The 21977-nt window shown below is 26.0% G+C and overlaps 2 protein-coding genes across 2 annotated transcripts in view; one reads left to right on the top strand and one right to left on the bottom strand.

The window, feature by feature from the left end:
• The window catches only part of LOC129983711 (exosome RNA helicase MTR4-like), a 28309-nt gene extending 17529 nt beyond the window's left edge, over nucleotides 1-10780 (bottom strand). The window contains exons 1-11 of the mRNA XM_056093310.1: nucleotides 10580-10780; nucleotides 9270-9380; nucleotides 8828-8894; nucleotides 5031-5206; nucleotides 4742-4916; nucleotides 4412-4502; nucleotides 2927-3051; nucleotides 2733-2831; nucleotides 1876-1984; nucleotides 909-1040; nucleotides 735-814 (exon numbers count right to left, since the gene is read on the bottom strand). Of these exons, the coding sequence (XP_055949285.1) occupies nucleotides 735-814; nucleotides 909-1040; nucleotides 1876-1984; nucleotides 2733-2831; nucleotides 2927-3051; nucleotides 4412-4502; nucleotides 4742-4916; nucleotides 5031-5206; nucleotides 8828-8894; nucleotides 9270-9380; nucleotides 10580-10686 (1272 nt within the window). The 5' untranslated portion in view covers nucleotides 10687-10780. The remainder of the gene's footprint in view (nucleotides 1-734; nucleotides 815-908; nucleotides 1041-1875; nucleotides 1985-2732; nucleotides 2832-2926; nucleotides 3052-4411; nucleotides 4503-4741; nucleotides 4917-5030; nucleotides 5207-8827; nucleotides 8895-9269; nucleotides 9381-10579) is intronic.
• Nucleotides 10781-11046: 266 nt separating this feature from the next.
• On the top strand, nucleotides 11047-21971 carry LOC129983714 (peptide chain release factor 1-like, mitochondrial). Its single transcript, XM_056093312.1, has 7 exons — nucleotides 11047-11500; nucleotides 17090-17178; nucleotides 17355-17538; nucleotides 19503-19666; nucleotides 20322-20439; nucleotides 20527-20663; nucleotides 21768-21971. The coding sequence occupies exons 1-7, from the start codon at nucleotides 11173-11175 to the stop codon at nucleotides 21969-21971; spliced, it is 1224 nt and encodes a 407-aa protein (XP_055949287.1). The 5' UTR covers nucleotides 11047-11172.
• Nucleotides 21972-21977: the final 6 nt, after the last annotated feature.

The following is a 21977-nucleotide window of genomic DNA, read 5'->3' on the forward strand; positions in this document are numbered from 1 at the left end:
TAACTTTCACACACTCTGCATGAAAAGACAAAATACCGCTGATGAGACAAATTGTTTTTAAAAAGCTCCCTGTGTTTCCCCTACCTCTTCGGCGTGTGTAACGAAAAACCCCATCGAAATCTCATTTTCCCTATCAAAATCTTAAGATTATTTAAGACTGGGGATAAAATGTTCAAGTGCTTTTCCCTCATTCCTTTTCTATGTGCTCATCGCTTGTACATATGCCAGGTGCCCCAAAATGAAATAAAACGATGTCACGAATCTTCACTGTCTTCAAAACTGTACCCTGTTTCACATAAAAAAAGTGATTATATATATATATATATATATATATATATATATGAAACTTTTTTTTGTATGCACTATAAAAACCCAAACTATATATTTTTAAAAAAATTACAATAACATATAATTGCAACAGAAAACTCTCATACTGATAAGCCTGCAATGTATTATAATTTAGATGTTTATGTGAAGTATGCATACTTCATAAATCAACAGTTTTAATGCACTAAAAAATATTATTCTATATTCTATAATTTGAAAAGATCTGATAGTGGTATTCCAGTTCTTGAATAAAATGATTTCTAAAATTATATGCAAAAAATGTACTGTAAAATAGCTCTTCTAACACAGATTACACCTGTGATAATAAGATTATTGCAAAATAATGAAATATTTTTCAAGAGCAATATTAGTAATAAGAAAATGTAAATTATATATTTTTTAAATACCTGAGGCAATTTTTTATCTTCATCTGATAAAACATCCATTGCATTCTTGAACACTTCTTCAACTAGTGGCTTTTCATCATCTATTTATAGAAATATTACAACACATTCATATTTATTTCAATAATTCAATTCCTTTGCATTGTAAAATAAAAAGAATTATGCATGTGAACTTACCAGTATTGAAATCTAATTTTGCCATTTGCATAGCATAAGATTCACATTCCTTTTTACTGAAACTGAATACAATTACAGGAGCAAAATTTCTTTCCATTATCATTTTGACTATTTTATAACAGTTAGAACCATCTGTGAGGAGGCAAAAATATAAAAATTGAAAGATTGATAGGAATAATAATAATAATAATAAAGTAAAATTGACCAGCATTTTATTGATACGGTTTCAAGTAAATACGAAATAAATTTTAAAACAGTACAATTTTTAAAAAAGTACCACATGAATAAATAATTTTTGGTTCAAGAAATAATATAGAGAGCACTTTAAAAATTAAATGACAGTGCAATTATTTTTCAGACTTTGAAAAACACTATAATTCAAAAACAGTTTTTAGAAACAGTTTAAATAAACAAAACAGTTTGTGCATGTGTTAAAACTTTTATAAAATTCTTATTTTAAAAAAAATTGGCTTGGAATACAAAATTATATCATTATAAATAGATAAAAAAAAAGTTCATATTACTTTTTAAATTTTAACTCAATTTTACATCAGAGAAACATAATGTTGCATTGGTTTCATCTGAATACAAAAACAGAATTTTTGTAAATTCAGCAAATTTTCCTCAGTAAATCAGCAATTCCCTCTCCCAATAATAAAGGGTAAATGGTTCTTTATACATTTTAAATCTTAAAAACATTTTCCATAACTCATTCCATTTCAACAACCTTTCATGATATTGTTAACAGATAATTCAATGATATGTAGACTTAATAAATCTATTGCACACATCATATTTTATTTTATTTTTGGCACATTGAATTAATTACAATAATTGTAAATGAATAAACAAACCATTATGAATTATAAATGAATAAACAACACAATGTACTTTATTTCTATTAAATAAACTAACATAAATGACTTATTATAATACAAAACAATTCCATGCAAACAAAATTCTTTACCCTTAAAGCCCCCTTTTCTGCCTTTCATTGCAGAATCCCCCTTTGCAGCACCACCAGCTACCTGAAGTACACTCATAGCAGTGTTAAAATTCTCTTCCCGAAAATTACCCTAATAAAAAAAACAAGCATTTTAGAAATACATTTCTTTAATGAAAAATAATACATCAACAATGCTTCAGATTTTATCCAATAAATTATGACACATTAATAGCTTGAAAATAGCTGTCAAATTTATGCAATGAATTACAAAGCATAATCCAATAATTATATAAATTGTCTTTCAATATAAACTTAATAATAAGTAATTATAAATTAAACTTAAAAATTTATGAATATTTCCAAAAACAATTTAATAGAAGAATAAATCAATTAATATATGTTTAGCTTATTTGTTAATATTAATATATGTAATTAATATAAGCATAATTAAAGACTGCTAAATTAGTATGGTGATCTGATAATAATAAAAAAAATTCTTTTTATGTAAAAATGACATCCTTAAATAATATCCAATTTACTTCAGAAAGTACTTTAATTAAATCAGCTACTTGAAGAAGGAAATATCCCCCCCCCAAAAACCCCTGCCATTTTCACAGATTTAAAATCCTTATGCTTCTCTCATTTATTGTTTTTTAACCAAGTTTTTAAATAAGATTTATTATCAGTTATTTACATAGTAATTTCTATTCATTTTTTACAGCTACTAACTAATATCTATACAATTATATTCTTTGTGCAAGCCTTAATTTGCTGATCCTTGCTCCTTCTTCAAAATGTTGATTCAATTTTGATACGATTAAATTATATTTCAAAATCTCTATTCCTTAAGACCATAAAACAATGATATGCTTATTTACACTTTCATCCACAACCAAGTGCAGACCATCCCCACCAGCAGGAAATATATACTGTTGCAGAGGCACAGGTCTATAATCAGTATAAACAACATGGCAAGGCTGAAAAAGATCCAAACATAAAGTTAAAGCTTGTGTGTAACACAATATTGGCGCTGATAAAAGCAATGAAAATACAACCATGTGTTTATATATACCTGATGATGAAGATGGCAAATCCATTCAGCAAATTGTCTTGCATTGGGAATAGTAGCAGATAGAAACACATAATGCACACTATCAGGTAAAAGTATGATAGTCTCTTCCCATACAACACCTCTTTCTGAAATATGCATTCGCAATAAAATACATGTAACAAACAAATTACCATATTATTTAACTATTTTTAAAAGCAATTATTGAAAAGTTAAAGAGAGTGAGTTTTGGAAAAGTATCACTGATTGCTAAAAAAAATATAACTAGTTCTTTTATAATTTAATTATAAAACTATGCTTGATAACCAGCTAGTTTGCAGAGAATATACACAATGTTTAATTTCAGTTAAAACTTTCTTGCATAATTTTGTGCATAATTCTCCAAATAACGTAATTTTAAGCAACAAATTGAATAGATATACAGTAAAATTATTTTTTGTTGTTATATTTTAAGAGCCTTATACCTATTCAGTTTATTGCACAAATGAACCTTGCTAAAGCAGACAAGCCTAAGCCATAAAAAGCAATACTGTGCAGATAACATAGTTTTTTTTTAACCATATATTGTCTTTTTTGGTTCTAATTGTATACTTTTTCAGTACAATTTTCTTATTTCTAAATAGAAATTTTCTTTCTTAATTTTCAGTAATGAAACATGACACAAGCTTGGAACATAAAAAGCTGAACTTCATAAAATAAAGAATTATGCCAAACACCAGGAAGTAAAATAAGTATAATCAATTGAATAATAAAAAAATGACACAAAAAAGATTAAGATATTAAAATAATATAGAATTATTACATAACAGAAAATGAAGCAATTTCAATAAATGATGAATTGAATTTTGATGAAATTCAATTCAAAAAATGCAAAAATCTTATTTTCATAGAAATGCATCATGTCTGAAGAATGGGAGAAATCAGGCATTAAATATCTGATGAAATAATGAAAAACATTTATTAAAAATCATGTAAAAAATTAAATCGTCAAAATTCAGGGAAAAAAATTACACGAAAATTCAATAGCACCATTAAAACAATATTTTTTAACTACAAATTGGTGTAAAAATCTATTATGTGCAATATTTTTAGAAATTATCATCACTGAAAAAAGTCAAAATTTTACTTAATTTCTTATTAATTAAATACTAGTAAAAAATCATTATGAACAGTACTTTCTGATCTTCTGAAGTATATATGTACTGAATTTGATAATGAGCTCTCTGCCTGTAGAACACCAACACATACACATTCTATTTCATTATTAGTAGAAATTCATATCACACTTTTACATTTTATTATTTCAAATATAACTGGAAATTTTTTTTATCTAAGTTTTAATCAATGATTGTAAGTTGATAAATAATTTATTGTTATCTCATAATTATGCAATTTTTATAAACAATATCATAATAAGATGCACTGTTTAAAATTTATATTAATGTTATATTATGTACAAACTCATAAATATTTATTTCTTTTACTTACCTTTATCTCTCATATAATGAATTTCATCAAAAATTACCCATCCAACTTCTCTCATAACTTCAGAACCCCTATACAACATACTTCTTAAAATCTAAAAACACAGTTTAAAATTTCAATCCACATTTGTAAAGAAAAACAACTTTTCACAAATTTTTAAACTGAAATGAAAAAAATTACACAATAAGTGCAAGTAACAGATGAAAGAGGGAACTGAAAGGTGAAAAAATATAACTGAAAATCAAAACAAAGGACTTATAAATCAGCATTCAATGTACATAACCCCTAAGCTTTATTTGCATTGATAATTGAAGTGTTCGAGAATAAGCTTACCTCTGTGGTCATAATCAAACAACTAGCTGAAGGATTAATTGTAACATCTCCAGTAAGTAAACCTACATCTTTAAATTCTTCATAAAATTCTCTGTATTTTTGATTGCTCAGAGCCTTGATAGGAGTTGTGTAAATGACTCTTTGTTTGTCTCTTAAAGACATAGCTATAGCATACCTAAATATAAATAAATAAATATTAGATTTACTAATAAATGGTTGACCTTGACCAAGCAACCTCAACAATGAATAATATACTGGATTTGAGATAAATGAATAAAAATAAACCTACTCAGCTACTACTGTCTTTCCAGCAGATGTGTGGGCAGAAACAAGCACAGACTGATTGTTTTCCAAACATAGAATAGCTTCTTTTTGAAATGGATCTAAAATGAATGGATATTTACGAGATGGTGGATTTTGACTTTGCCTTAAAGGAATATATTCAGAGCCATGTGGTACAGCAACCTAAAAATAAAATTAACTTTGATCAAGCATTTAAGTATAAGAATCTTTAAAGAAAATATTCAGAAATAAAACATAATATTAATCTAGAATAAATCATTCAACATGGAGTGACGCAATCCCAAAATGCGCAGCAGAAGACAAAATTTAGATTAAGAATTAAATGTTTAGGGATGGAACACATGCATTAAAGAGAAATAAAATAATAATAATAATAAATACTAGGAAAAAAAGGAATTCCCATTATATTAATCACATCATATCAGTTCACAAAGTAGAACAGCATTGCAATGATCATAATCAAAGTCATAGTTCTAATCAATTTTCTAAAACTAAAGGGCTGAAGTTATAAGGTTATGTTATAATTGTACATAATAATTCATTTTAGCCCAACCAACCAATGAAATTGGTTTTATAAAATAAGAAAGTGACGAGTTCTTTAAATGACATTTTTTTAAAAATAGTTTTCATAATGTTAGAGAAAAAAATGTTCAGATTGCTTTTAAAGTTTTTTGCTAAATCCCAGATAAGTAAGAAACACACTACAAACAGGTAGTCAGGAAGTGGGAAAAAAAGACTCTGATAACACATTCAGACATTATATCGAGAAGAATCAAGTAGAGATAATATTCATTCTCAGAGGAGTTCATCAGTAAATATGCACACAAAAATCAAGTTAATAGGAATCACATCTTTATTCTTTTCCTTTATGGCTTAGAAAAGAATTCATTTCTTAGCAATTATTAAAAATTCTTAGCCCACACATTCTGTAGAGTAAGCAGATATCAAAAAGGTAGGTAGGTGGGAAAGAATATTCAGAGTATCTATTGCTTCAAAGGAAATTTTTCTGAGAAATTAGCTAAGGTAACACTTGCTTATGGTGCATGTAGATGAACATGGGAAAGTTACAATTAACACAGAGAAATTCACATTTAAGAGACTTGCAAGGGTTTCCCATGACTCTTCCATGATGTCTTAAATTGTTTTCCAAGCAATTATTTAGTTTTGGTTCCAGTTTCACTCTTAAAACAAGGATTTCCTTTTTTTTCTTTTTTTTTCTGCATTTTTAGCAAGGTAGTTTTTTTAATCAACAACTGCAATTTCTTCAAAGCAAAACTTTCTTATATATATAAAATGTAGAAAATTAACAATTATACAAAAATCCTCTTACAATAATAAATACGAAAATTTCTCTTGGGGAAAAAAAAAAAAAAACTGAACAGAGCATACTGAATTAATGCAACTGAGAACTTTGCAAAAAAATGAACTTTGTTATGTAAATTTTAAAACATAGGGGTATCTGATTTATATTATAAACCAGATTTTAATGGCTTCACCAGTATCAATAATAAAAAACTTAAAACTTTGGGGGCAGCAGAAATAGCAAAAATTTTTTTTTTATCAGACGAAAAATCACAAAGGTGAATTTGCATAGTTTGATAAAATATGTCACACCTATTTTTTTATTTTTATTTTATTTATTTATTTTGCATTTAGTTTTTTACAAGGAGATGGGGTAAATATGTTTTACTGCTCTCAAATAACTATGTGACCAATATTTGTTATTTCCCATTTATATTGAAAGCATAAACCAGATAGTAGTTTTGTAGCCCATTTTCTTCAAATACCTGGAATGCAGACATAACTACGACAGTAATTAGAACAGTTTTTCTCACAATTAACCTCCAAATCTGACACTGCCACAGTATTGTGATGGATGTCCTTTTCTTTGAAATTTCAGAAAATTCTGACAACCTACATTCCACAATAAAATTTCATAATTCTTCAAGAATGTTTGTCAATACATGTGTTTGCAATTATCGAATTCCGAACAAGAGACCAAATTCAAAAGCTCATTAGTAAACATTAGTTCAACAGAAAGCATTACTTTAAATAGTGTCCACCCTCATAGTTGTAATTTATCTACAAAGAAAAGCAACATGGACTTTGGCTTTAATGCATTCAGTAACTCACATATGCTGTTCACAATAGGGAATGCCATAAAACAGGTAAAATTTTAAAAAGGAACAGGAAAAGGCTAATTAAGAAGAACATTCAAATATTTCGAGGAAATTAAGTTAATTTTATTCAAAGAGAAAAGAATGAATAACTAACAACATAATTTTGCATATGTTCGGAAGCAATATAAATATCTATATTGAGGCAATTCTATTTAAATAAATTAAGATTCGAAATTTTTTTTCCAAACATATTAGCTGTTTGAAGAATTAATTTTTTGAAATATTTTTATTTTATTGAGCTACAATATATATATATATATATATATATATGTGTGTGTGTGTGTGTATGTGTGTGTGTAAGCATTATTTTATGCAAAGCAGAATGCAGGTTTGAAGACAGTGAAGAAACTTTCAATTTCATGACATCATTTTATTTCATTTTGAAGAAGCATGCATATGTACAAGCAATGAGCACACAGAGCGACACAGAAAGGAATGAGGAAAAAGCTCTTGGACATTTTATCCCTGGTCTTATATAACAAGAGAAATTGATAGGGAAAATATTTCTTCATAGTGCTAATAAATAATGAGATTTTGATAGGGATTTTCGTTACATGCGTCGATGAGGTAAGGAAAATACAGGGATCTTTTAAAAAAGAATTTGTTTCGTCAGTGGTATTTTGTTACTTCACTCGGAGTGTGGGAAAGTTAGGCTTTTAGCTGATTCAGCAATTTTACAAAGCTACTTTTGAATTAATTAAGAAGAAAAAGTGGAATTGGATCACAAAATAAGAGAATATTTTTAGAATGAAGTTACTATGGGCTAAATTAAGATAAAACTGCAGAAATTAATTAAATTGAAATTAAAGTTTAAAATATCATTACACACACGCACACACACATATATAAATTTTTTTGTATACATTATCATTTATAGAAAAATTTAACCCTTTACATGAAATAAACTAATAATCGCTTAATGAAAATTAAAAGCAACTGATGATGCACAAATTTATGTATTAACTTCTACTGACTGACAAACCTCTGATGGGTGGTGGGATCCCACCTTTTTTAAATTTCAATAATTAATTTAAAAAAATTGCACTATTGAAGAAAGAATTTGTTTTGAATATATTCCTTGAGTAATAAAGATTTCTTTTATCTCAATTATCTATTTAAAAGTCACTTTCTTTTATAACAAATAAAAAAGAATATTATGGTTTGAAAAAACGTTAAATTATTTTCAAGACATTCTAACTAATTTTAAGAATTACTGATATAAAAAAGAAAAATTCAAATATATGTTAAAATACTTTCTGTGCAAGAAAAACAACATCAATTTTATTTTTAAAAAATCTTTAAAAAGGTGGGAGAGAGGCTATCCCCCTCCTTCTTAAAGGTAAAGTGTGGAAAAATTCATTAAGTTCAAAAAATTAAAATAACATCGCAGAATGCATGTAATACTAAACCAAATTCAAACACAAACCATAAGCTTTTGTTTGATATTATAAATGTTTATGAAATGAAGTAATCCAATAAAAAATTTAGCAAAGGAAAAAAATTATAAATAAAATTTAAAATATATTTCTTTTTACTTTATAAAATTACAACTTTTGTATAGTTTGAAGGGTTTTTGTAGAAAGGGAAATAAAATCTAACATACCTCATGAAGACAAGCTTCAACTGTCTCAACAACATGGACTTGAATTCTAGAAGAAAATTCTTCAGGGCTGTAAACGAAAAATTTGTTCAACTCATAACAATTATAATGCAACTTTTTTGCTACTATTTCATTGAATTACAGCAAATTTCTTCAATACCAAAAATTTTAATAAAGAAATTTATATTGAAATGTTGCTTTTTATACACTAAAATTATTTTTAGAAAAAAAATTATGGATTTTAATATAAGACCGATTTCATTGCCTTAAGCTTTTTCTAAGCTTAAACTAAATTTATAAATAAATTATTTTTTAAAAAATATAATTTATAACCATTTATATATATATATATATACAATCATTATATACTATACTATATATACTAAAGTACTAAAAGTCATGAATTAAAGAAAAGAAAAAAGGAAAATATCAAGGAGGAACTCACTTTATATCATCAAGAATGTTTGAAACCTTCAATTTTTTTAATTCTGCAGATTCATCCTCATCATCATATGATCGTTTTCCTTCAGTAATTTCTTTCAAAAAATTGCTAACTCTGAAAATTCAGAGTATTTGTTAATTTATTTAATTCAATACAGAAATTAAAGAAATGACAAAATACATAAAAATGAATCATGATAAATTTTTGCAAAGTTGAAGGTAAACATAGATTCAATTAATTTGCTTAAAATGGCAATATTTATGAAAACATATCACATTAAAATTCTAAAAATTAAACAAAATTGTTTTTTTTTAAATTTAAAATAGGTTTGAAAAATATGTAATTACAAAAAAAAAAAAAAAACGATTATCAAGTATAAAATTATAATTATAGTAAATCACAAAAAAGCATCTTTTTACTTTCTCACATAGGAAACACACAAAGAGATAGATAAAATTTAACCTTGGAATTTTGATAAATTTAATTTAAATTTATCAAGTCAAATAAAAATTTCACAGCTACATAGTTATTATATTAGTTGTATATTTATTATATTGAAAACAATTTGCTTCTTGAACAAACAATGGTTGTGAACATTCTACACAATTATTGAAATTTTGGTAACTATATTAAAAAGTTTATTTTAACCAACTATTCTTCTGCCTACAAATTGTAAGTAAAAAGATGAAAACTCATCATTTTTATTGATAAAGAAACTTAATAGGTACTCAAAATGAGGAGAGGAAACATATAACATGGTCACTAGAAATTTTGTTGCATCTTGTACAATCAACAAACTTATGACAGATAATAATTAGGATCTGAAATTTCATTTGGATCAATTGCCATACAAATCAATTGCCAAAAAACTCAAATTTAATTACCATCTTTGTTATGTAATGATTTATTGATGTTTTCTTTAACAAAATAATCTCATTAGAATACTGTCAGCTGTCCTAATAAGTCAAAAATAAATGTATATACATTTAAGTAAGTTATACAGATAACGTCTACAACTCATTTTTTTTTACAATAGTCAATAACAGAGAGCCAAGATTAAACGGAATCATTTAAGTATTGTACAAACAAGGGATGAAGAGGAAGCAGGTTCTTAACAACAGGTAACAATAATTTATGCATTAGAAAACACGTGTTAGTTGATTTATTACAGCAAATAAATAATTTGCCATCTTATAAAAATGCATAAAAGAATAGATGGATCTTATTATACTTTTATGATATTAATGAGCAATTGTAAAACAAAGAGTAAATTTTAAATGGATAATTAAAAACTCGTAAGCAATCAATCTTACTTCTGTGGATCTTTCTCTTGTTTCACTGAAATACAATCTTTCTGCTTCGGTTTTTTAGAAGAATCATCGAACACACTAAAAAGATCATCAATGTCAATATCACTCATTTTTTAAAGAGTTTGTAACTTAAGAACAGAAACAAGCTTTTAATTTCATTAGTATGAAAATGTATTCACGGGTATTCAAATTTGTGAATTTGATGATTTGATTATATGTGAATAGGTTACAGTGACAGAAGAAAAAATCTATTTAAGTTCATGCTACAATCAGTGTGCTTAAATTTTTAAAATGAAGTCTATATTTTATAGTTTGGTAAAGATCCATAGTCCCTTAAAAATTTAAATGAGTGAGGCGAAGCATATCTAAAACATAATTTTTTTAAAAAAGTATAAATATGATATAGAGATAAAAGCGTATTTATTTAAATGTACTGAAATGAAAAGATGAAATGAGAAAATGTAAACAATCTTAAATACTTTCATCTAATAGTTTTTCATCTTCCGTTGTTGGCAGAAAAAATACTCTTCATCTTCATTTTATTACAGTAATTTTTATTAAGGTGATATTGTTAAGATAAAAAAGACACATTTAATATGATTCAGTGTTTTAATCGGATTTTTTTTCGAAAATTAAAATGTCTAAATATTACTCACAAGCTTAATTGGAGAACTTTCAGCTTTACTTTTCAAAAATTTTCTGAACAGAAGCAAAATGTTCAACAATTAGTCTCTTTTGAAGATATTCGCCTGCAGAAACATTTACAATTTCTCAGTAATTTGTATGTTACATCAGAAAAAAATGAAAATAAGGAAGTATTTGGACATATATTTAATTTAGATGTTTTAGGTCATATAAATAATTTGCTGCAAGAAATAGCAACAACAAAAGAAGAAATAAAAGAACTTGAGATTTTTATATCAGGTAATTTTTTTTATTGTTATTTTACATTTTTTTTTTTTTACCAATAAGTTCCTTACTGTATTTTCATGTTCATCTCTTCTAATAATACAGAGAATGTGTGTATTGGTATTCTTCATGCTAAACTACTTGATTTCTGACTATTAAGTGGTGGGAGTGTATAAATTTTGTTTAAAATTTTAAGTAATTAAAAATTTTTTTGGCATTTTTTCCACAATAACTTCCCCAAAACGTAGTTTACCTAATGTTAAAATATTGTCTTGGTTTTAAAAATATTAAAAATTTTTAAAAAATATTTTTAAGGAAAAAATTGCCACAATATGCTTTATTAGTGCAATGATAATAAAATTGTTTTTATTATTTCCGTAAATATTTAATAATGTCTGTCATCCATTCTTAAATTCAAAAGAAAGGATGTTTATGCATTTATTTCTGTTAATTTTATTCCATGCATTTTTTTCTGAATTCTAAAAGCATCACCTAAGATATTAAATATTGTAGCAAATAAAACTGATGACAAATGATTGAATTTGCAGTCCTTTAATTTTTTTTATCAACATATTTCAATCCAGTTAATATATTGTTGGATGTGTTCATATAAGTGATGTATATTACATCAATTTAACATTACTGCATGAAAAATTAGAGAGTGAAGTTAAAGCACACTGTAAGGTAACGTACATTTAGATGTTAAAAATGCTGATAGTTATGATTTTCAAACAATTTTTAAGACTTGATTAAACTTAACTTAGACGGTTCATGCACACAAAGAACAGATGCGAAGCAGTTAAAATAATCTTAGTTTGAAATTATCTCAATGAATGTAAATTTATGCATAAAAAATTAATTAAGATCAAATGCAACTAATATTCCAGGTGAAACAGTTGGCCACGAAAAGTAGCTAGCAATCAAATATTTGTATAGATTTCCTGAAAATATTGTAAGGTAAAAGACCATGATTGTGACTTCAATTATAAAATGTATTTTCGTAGTAAAATTTATTTTTGATTTAAACTCATGACAAATTTATTAATTAATAAATAACTTGTTCAAGTTATTTCTTTCCTCTCCTGCATTTGCTTAAAAATAGATTTGGAAATTTTTACAAATTAATGCATTTGAAAGTTTTAAACTAAACAAACAAATTTTAATAGTTTGTGTTTTTAAAGTTAAGTGAACTTTAATGTTTAATGATAAAATTTAGTTTCACTTATTTAGATTTGACAGCAAAAAAATGATTTAAAAAAGAAAAGAAATGAGAAATCCAGATTTTTTAAAATGTAATTCTAGGTAGTGAGTATAAGATAGAAAACATAATAATTTGATTGAGTAAAGTGTCAGTAGCAGAAATATTAGTGCAAGTATATATGTCAACATATTACTGTCTGTCCACGACAAGAACACTGCTAGACAATCGTCTGTGTTTACGGCGGCCGTTATCGAAACAGGTTACTGTAGGAAGAGTTCATTTCGCAGAGGTAGAAATTAATTCAAGTTTCTTATGTTGGCACTTTTAGCGTCAAATTGGCGATATTTAGTATTATTGCATTTAATTCTTGAAAACAAATTTAAAAAATAATTCACTAAGCTGAAAATCAATTGCATACTCGGAATATTGAAAATATCTGATATTCCTGTCATATGTATACAAAGAACAAAACAAATCAAATAGAAAAACTGAATAATTATTTGTATGTCTAACGATTGCATAAGAAGAAAAATAATTTAGAAGTAAAATCATGCATGACAAAACATTAATCGTCTTCATTTCATTTGTTTTAAATTTATATAAGTTATTAATATCCAATTCTCCGCATCAAACGTGAGGTAATCTGTCTAATTTAACATAAAAACTATAACATAATTAATCGTCATTATTTCATAATTTTTACAAAATGTTGCTTTTATTCTGTTATAAAGTAAAATGTTCATTGTTAAATATGCTTGAAATGTTTCCAAATTTATATATATTTTTGTTATGTATATACTGTTTCCTGAAACACAAAATTAACGATTACCATACTATCAATTTTCAGATTTTAAAAAGTCAAACTTTGATTTGTAACTTATTTTCAATGTGCACAAGCTTTTTACAGCATAATTAATTTTGCAAAGTTTATATGTAAAAGTATTCTGAATTTGAAGATAATTCGAGTGTTCATTCATGCACGTGCCAGATGTCCCGGACTTAAAGGAACCCAACTAAATAAGCCCAACATTTTTGTATTCCAGATTACCATTTATTTATTTCCCTTGACTTGTAAAAGAAATACAATTATTTCAAAGAAAATTTTTTCTCACGAACTGTTAATTCAAATAATAGAGTGATAAATGAGCTTTTCCTTGTATGTATATCAGTAGTACCTTTCAATGTATATCAGTAGTCATGAGCTCGAAGCAATAAAGGATCGAAATTCCTGCATGCATTTTATCATTTCGGGGTTGAAAATTCTTCACATTTCTATTCAAAGCCCATCAATGCCGTTTGAGAATACTTATCTGCTACCGTTTTATTATCACAATCAGTGCACCTGAGTAGAAAGGAATCTCGATAAATACTTTTTAACTCACATTAACGTGCATAAATTTTTAGATTCTTAGAATCATAGTTAAGAAGGAAAGCTATTGAAACAACAGGGAGGCAAGAAAACAAGCCTGAATAAATGACTATTTTTCTTTATTTTATTTTAAAAAAGTAATGCGCTACCTATAATATAATATTTTCTTCATACCATTATATAGTTGAATAATATTTCGCAATAAAAATTTAATAGAATTACTTCTTAACAATTGCATATATTCATTCAATTCCAGAAAAGAAATTAAATGCTTTTAATCTCTAAATATTTTCAAATAGCATAATAGAATCACTATTTTTAATTTCAAAGTAGTTATTTTTTCTTTTAAAACTATAAATACAATTTCTCATAATTATTATTTAACATTAAGAGCAAAAGGTTAAAAGAACGTTTTTTTATTTTTCCTTCTCAATTTTTTATCTTGACAATGATTGTGATAGGAGATAACTGAATTAATTATACCTTTAGATTTAAGGAAATTATTCAATAATTTCGATGAAAATTAAATACTGAATTGTAAAATATACTTCTTTAACTATCTTCTAACTTTAACTATCTTATAATATACTTCAACTCTATCACTACATATATATACATATGTAATGATATTTTAAACTCTAATTCCAATTTAATTAATTTCCAAGGTATTATCTTAATTTAGCCATAGTAACGTGCTTGTGATTTTAAAGCCTCTTATTTCTTAAAACGAAAAGGCATTTTAAAGGATATCAAAATTTAAGAGACAAAAAAATATTAAATAATGAAATGCAGTTAATAACCAAAGAAAAGATAAATATAAGAGAAGTAAACTAAGCGAATATAAAGATACGTGCAACTGCGACTAAAGCGAGAAGACGAATGAGCAACAGGTTTTCTTTTATCGCTTCACACTGACGCCAAGAAAAAGAATACCCCCCATACTTCTGTCCGATTCCACCCATTCAAAATGGATCGTCCCTACCGAAACCTATTTCTATAACGCCCGCCGTAAACATAGACGATTGTCTAGCAGTGTTCTTGTCGTGGACAGACAGTACTGCATGCTTTATTTTGCAGTAAGTTTGATCTGAAAATTATTTTGGTTTATTACAAAGTCAACTCCTTTGAGATAAAGAAGGTATAATTTTCATGGCATTTACCTCTTTCATCAGTTGAATTTAACCTCTCTAGATAGTTTCAAGTAAATAATAAAATAGCATATTTATTGAAAAAAAGAATTTATGGAATTTTTTTGAAAAATTTGGAGAACTCTCATTCTTTCAAATAAAGTGGTTTCCTGAATTCATTTATGCAAGGAAGAGTTATAATCTGCAGTTTGGAATAATAACCATAATTTATTAATAGAATTTTATTGCATAATTTATTTGACTTGGCTTTCAAATATTATTTCCCCTTTAAATTTCACCAGTGATAACTTGTCACTGAGAAAAGTGCAAAATTACAATTGTTATTTCTCAAGAATTTAATTACATACAAATTTGTACTTCACTTTTTATAATTCAAGGAAATAGATAGAGTAGAAAATAGTCCCTCTTTCTCTTCATCTTTGATGAATTATACTTGCAACATTTCATTGAGTTATATAAGCAAATTACCTTCTAGCAAAAATATTCTGTAATATTTTTTTTCTGAAGTCTTATTTTTATTCCTAATCTAGTATAGATGTTTACTTTGCAGATATTTTTTGAATTTCATCAAGAAATCAAAATTGCTTTTTTTTAGTAATAGTATGCCCAAATGTATGTAGTAGTAATAAAATGCCCAAAATATTTCTAGAATTGGAGAGGAAAAAAATGTATCTCCTGTACTATTTTACAAAAAGTAGCATTAAAGGTTTTTACTTCCTGTCCTGAAGAATGAATGATAAAAATCCAGCATATTATAGAGTTAGTACTTATTAATAAGCCTTCTCTCAGTATGTTTAGATACTATAATTATTTTTTAGAAGTTTTGTGAAGTGTAAATTATGATGAACAATGTCTCTGAATTTATTAAATATCTGAAACCATATAGTCTTATCATCCAAATTTCTGCACTGAATATGCATCACAAATAAGATGAGTGAATAATTGTTTTATCATGTATCATCATTCATTCCTTGAAATCATGGAAATTGTTCATTCTATCTATCCCATACTTATAAAAATGATTAATCAATAGCATTTCTTAAAACATGTCAAGCAAAATGCTTAAATAATCCATATACTGTACCTATAAATTTGTATTTTTGATAACTTGATAGATTGAAAAGACAAGTAAGATTTTTGATAGCATACAGATATTCGAATATAATTTCCTCGTAGCAGCTTGTGGTTTGAGAAACATGCTCATAAGTTTCTATTAATGTCCTTTTTTTAAAAATATAATTTAAATGAATTTAATTAAATGATTGTTGTTTGGTTTCAAAAAGTGAGATTTAGATATATTTTATGGTACCTATAGATTTATTATTTTTATCAAATACTTCAGACTTACTATTGTCTCTTTTCACACTGAATGTCTCCAAAGGATTCAATTTAGATATGAAAAGAAATGCAATTACTTTTTTTAAAAATGAATGATTATAATGTAATTGTTCATCATTTGAAACTTACCTGTTGTTACATTCAAATATGGAAATGGGCTTAGTATAAAAAAGATATAATAATTCTGAAAAATACTTTGTATGGATTAAAAATTTAAATTTATTCATCACTTTGGTTGATGATGTTATTATTATCTATCAAATAATATTCATGGTTATTTCTCTGATGACCACACATAACATAAAGCATATGCATTAAATATATTTATTTATACTATATTTTAATAAAAAAATTATTTATATTTTACTTATTTAAAGGTAACTAAAAGCCAAGCAATTTTTTTAAAAATCATTTTGTCCAACGAATAAAAAAAATTATTATTATTATTATAACTAAACTACAATCTTAAAGAAATCATATTATAAATTTTTAAAATTGAAACTTCATAAACCATATTACAGATATTTCAAGTTAGAAATGTCTTTCAGATTTAAAAGAATTAAAAGATGACTTATACAATGCAGCTGTAACTGAAAAACAGAAATTTGAAGCAAAATTAGAGGAAATGGAGAAACAAGTAAGTGATTGAAAGTGTGATTAAAATAATTATTTGATTGCTTTTAGCTATTACATGAATTAAGCAAAAAGTATTTAATGGCTGTTTTCTATTTTCACTCTTGCATAGTTTTTTCATATAATAATAATTACAAGTCTATAATAATTAATGTAATTTTTTTTTATTTCTGTTTGTAGGTATTACAGTTGATTATTCCATCAGAGATAGTGGATGATAAAGATATAATAATGGAATTAACACCAGGTGTTGGAGGTCAAGAAGCTATGCTTTTTGCTAAAGACATGTTTGATATGTATTGCCATTATGCTAATTGGAAAGGATGGAAAGCTGAAATATTGAGATATGATACTACTGATTTAGGCATGTATTAATTTAAAATTTTAACATGACAGTGTTTATGGATTTGTTTGTGAACTGTAAATTACAACATATATGATTAAATCATGCAAAATGGTTGCAAAAGATATTGCTCTATAGAAAAGATTGTTAGACAAATTTGGCAGGTTGTTAATTGAAAATTAATTCCCAATTAGAAATTAAATGATATGTTAATATGCTTGCCTCAAAAACTTAGAAACATATTATTGTACAGAAATCATTTCTAATTAAATTCTTCAATATATATATATATATATATATATATATATATATATAAAGTTTTTAAGAATCAATTTTTTTTTTTTTTTTTTTTTTTTTAGTATGGACTCATTTAATACTTTACATGTTATGTAAAAATTCAAAAATAATCTGTTGTTAATGACAATTGTAAATAATTAAATACTTTGCTCTTACAAACAAAACTATAGAATTATTTTACAAAAAACATTTGAACAATTTTTAAAAGGTAGTAACTTTTTAAACAATCAGATTTTGCTTTGTCTTTCATTGCTGATATATCAGCTTCAAAGTGATTAAACTATATTTTTATGTATAATCAAGTGAGGAAGAATATTTAGATTAGAAATTTTTATGAAGGTATATTAATAAATATGAGTTATTTACATTGGAACTGAACAATAGAAATGGCAAATGCCAATTCAGCTACTTACAAAATTAATTAATTTAATTTTTGTATATCATTAATAATTACATGTTATAAATTGTCTTAAAATTCAGAAAATCAATTAGATTAGAAATATTATTTAAAAATTTTCATATTATTTTACAAGATTCTGCCCCTTAAATAGAATGGAAGTATATTGAGTTGAAATAGTCCATTAAAACTGATAACTAACTTATTCATTTATATCGCAAAAAGTGAAAAACATTTTATTCTGTCCATGTATTTACAAAAAAAAGGCGGAAAAGAAAATCCTCACTAAAATTTAGATTTAAATTGTTTTTTTAATTTTAGGGATTTTTTTCTTTCTTTTTTATAGGTATGTAGTATTTGTTTTTAAAACCTTGGTCTTGATTAATTGTCTAATCCTTTTTCATTATAGTTCTTAAAAAATGAGTCTAAATATTAGTTAAATTTTTTAAACAAACAAGATTGAAACTTTTGCTTAGTCTTCAAATCGAAATATTTAAGGCAGCATATAAAGGCTTTGTTAATTGAAAACTAAAAAAAAAAAAAAAAAAAAATTACACATGCTTATTTTGTAAAAATAAATAATAATAAAAAAATACAGTTTGTGCACTAAAACCTTTTAACATATTAACAAGCTTTACCATAACTATAAAAAAAATTTACATAATAAAAAGAACAAAATATGTGTCTATTGTAATGAAGCGCCATTACTCAACAAAAGAATGCTATGAATTCATATCATGTAACCAGCAAATTAATAGAATGTTATTAAATAAGGCAATCAAAATTAATTATATTCTTTAAAAAAAATGGTAAGCATTTAAGCAAAATTAAAAATTAGAGAATAATAATAAATTTATGCTTTAATTTTAATGTTGGGATATAAAACATTGCTTACCTAAAAAAGAAAAAGAAAATGATGTAATACATAGATTATTGTTTTTTTTAATTACCACTGTTATTTTTAAGTGGAAAATTTGGACTTTTTAAAGAATATATTAAAAAATTATTAGTATATTATGCCTACAATGTATAGTACTAAAAACAAATTATTATTATGCAGTATACCATAGATAATACCATTATTAATTGTATTGTAGAAGTTAATAAAATGTGTACAAAGAATTTAAATACATTAGATTTAACTATTAAAATTTTTTGATAAAGTTGATTATTCAAGATAGTGTTTCCAAACAATAATTGCATTAACTTCTGTATTAAATCAACAGGGGTTTTCTTTTCTCATTATTCACTAATAATGTAATAAAATGAAACTCAATGTTTAAAATTACAGGTGGTATCAGAAGTGCTCACATCTCAATTAGTGGTGAAAATGCTTTCAAAGTTCTTAAATTTGAAGGTGGTGTCCACAGAGTTCAAAGAGTGCCCAAAACAGAAAAAGCAGGCCGAATTCACACCAGTACTATGACAGTAGCAGTGATACCACAGCCATCTGAGGTAAATTTATGTATGTTGATTTGTATGATTTTAAAGGATTAATATGATTTAATAAGTTATTCTCAATTTATTAAAAACACATTTTGTATACTATTACAAGACTCATCATGCGTTTAGAATACTGTTTTAAAACAAGTAATTTTATATAGCAACAGAAACAAATGCAACTCTGATTATAAATCGTTTCATTTTCCCATGTTCATATTATGTCAAAACTACCTTCAGACCATTTTAACAATAATATATATATTTTGCTTCGTAACTGGCAATATTCTCTACAGTATTTCTTCCCACTGATTATATTATGTTTTCTTAAAAACAAAATGTCTACATACCTACGTATCCTTTTAGTTAAAGAAAAAATATTCTGTTAAATGATATTTATTCTTCCTTGAAATATCTTAATTTTATTTAATGATTGAATAAAATTATTGGAGATATTTTTAAAAATCTGTCCATCTATTTATTATCAGTGATATTATATATATCATCAAGGCTACATTTGGAAGTGGAATTTCTATTGAATTATGTTGGAAAAAAAGATACTGAAATACTATTTTACTATTAGTTTCAAATTTTGGAAACAAATTCAACTTCCTAGTTCTCCTTATTCAAGTTTATAAAATTAAATCTGTTATGTTTATTTATTTTTTAGATTGACATAGTAATTCATCCAAGTGATATAGAATTAGAATTCAAGCGTTCTGGAGGAGCAGGAGGCCAACATGTAAATACAACAGATAGCTGTGTAAGAATATATCATAAACCTTCAGGTATTTTAAAACATATATATTTATATATAAATATATTTAATTATAACTTCTTTCATTTATTCCTGGAAAATAATTTTTATCCTATAGGTATAGTTACTGAAAGTCAAATGGAACGCAACCAACATCGAAACAGAGAACTTGCAATGAAAGCTCTTCGTGCTAAGTTGTATGAAAGAGAATTGCAAGCTATTATAAAAGAAACTACAACCGCTCGTAAAATACAGGTATGTCAAAAACAATTAGTGCCTGTCTAATAATTTAGAGAATTTTTCTGAAAAGTAATAAATTAGATTGAATTAAAATTCATACAAAATTTGAAAAATCATTGAAAAAAAGTAATGCTCGAAAAAATTCTGGTTTGTAGGAATATGTTCAGAGTGTTTGGATTTTTTCCCCCATTAAAAATAATTGATAGTTGGCACTGAGATGGTTTATGGAAATCGGGAAAACTTAATGCAATAATTTAGTACAATATATTTTATTTGTAGCAAAAGATGTTCACCATGACTGCTAATACAAGATATTAAGCAAGTGAAGCATGTAACTATGTCTATTATAGTTGAATGTAGCATGTTAGCATCGTTGCCACCAACGACCCATTGAATGACATCTTTCAATTCTATCAAAATGGTTGGAGAACTCCAGTGGACACGAGACTTAAAGTATCCCTACAACCAAAAATATACTGGAGTAAAAACTGGCAACCATGAGAATAGCCTAATCTTACATTACAGCTTATAATTCAAATTTAGTGAATGTGTCTAGGAGGAACAAGCAACATGAGACGGGGCACCATCCAGTATGAAGATGATAAGTAATGAACATTTTTCCTGCGAAGCAGGTACAAGGTCTTGCAGACACACAAAGATACTTTTCTGTAGTGACGAAACATGTTTTCCAACTGAATACAGAACAACACTCTTCAAACAAGAAAGGGACCAGAATAAAAGGCATAGTGAAACAACACAAGGTGAATGTAGTGGTTTGCTCACGCATTCATGAGGGTTTGATGTCCATTTCCAACGGTGTTTTATAGCTATCCTGATTTGCATAAAATATCTCAGTTTGACTTGTGAGTGCCATCAATCATTCATTTTTTTAATGGGGAAAAAGAATTCAGACCTTTGGAATATATTTCTGAAATCTGCAATTTCTTTTATTTTGAAATGTTGCACGAATTTATGGTACATCCTATATAGTTGTTCAAATTAAAGACATACACATGTTTGTTTAGAAATATGTTTTTATGATCATTTTCCCATCTTCCTAATACAAAATATGCATTTTTTTAGAGGTGAATCATTATTAATTTTACTGTACATTTTTAGATTGGAACTGCAGCAAGGTCTGAAAAAGTCAGAACTTACAACTTTGCTCAAGACAGAATAACAGATCATAGAGCTCATTTAACAGTACACGATGTGCAGTCTTTCTTAAGAGGGGAAGAGGATTTTGACTATTTCTCTAATATGCTACAACAATGGTATAATTTGCAGTCTTTAACGGAAATACTAAATAAATATGAAACGTGACTTTAT

This window comes from Argiope bruennichi, chromosome 9, assembly GCF_947563725.1.
Source record: "Argiope bruennichi chromosome 9, qqArgBrue1.1, whole genome shotgun sequence".
Taxonomy (NCBI): Eukaryota; Metazoa; Arthropoda; class Arachnida; order Araneae; family Araneidae; genus Argiope; species Argiope bruennichi.

Excerpts from the sequence above, each read along its gene's own strand:
- LOC129983714 (XM_056093312.1), top strand. The coding sequence starts at position 11,173 with ATGATTCAGTGTTTTAATCGGATTTTTTTTCGAAAATTAAAATGTCTA. Across the intron at positions 17,539-19,502 it reads ATATGATACTACTGATTTAG|GTGGTATCAGAAGTGCTCAC; the intron begins GCATGTATTAAT and ends TTAAAATTACAG. Across the intron at positions 20,664-21,767 it reads CAACCGCTCGTAAAATACAG|ATTGGAACTGCAGCAAGGTC; the intron begins GTATGTCAAAAA and ends GTACATTTTTAG.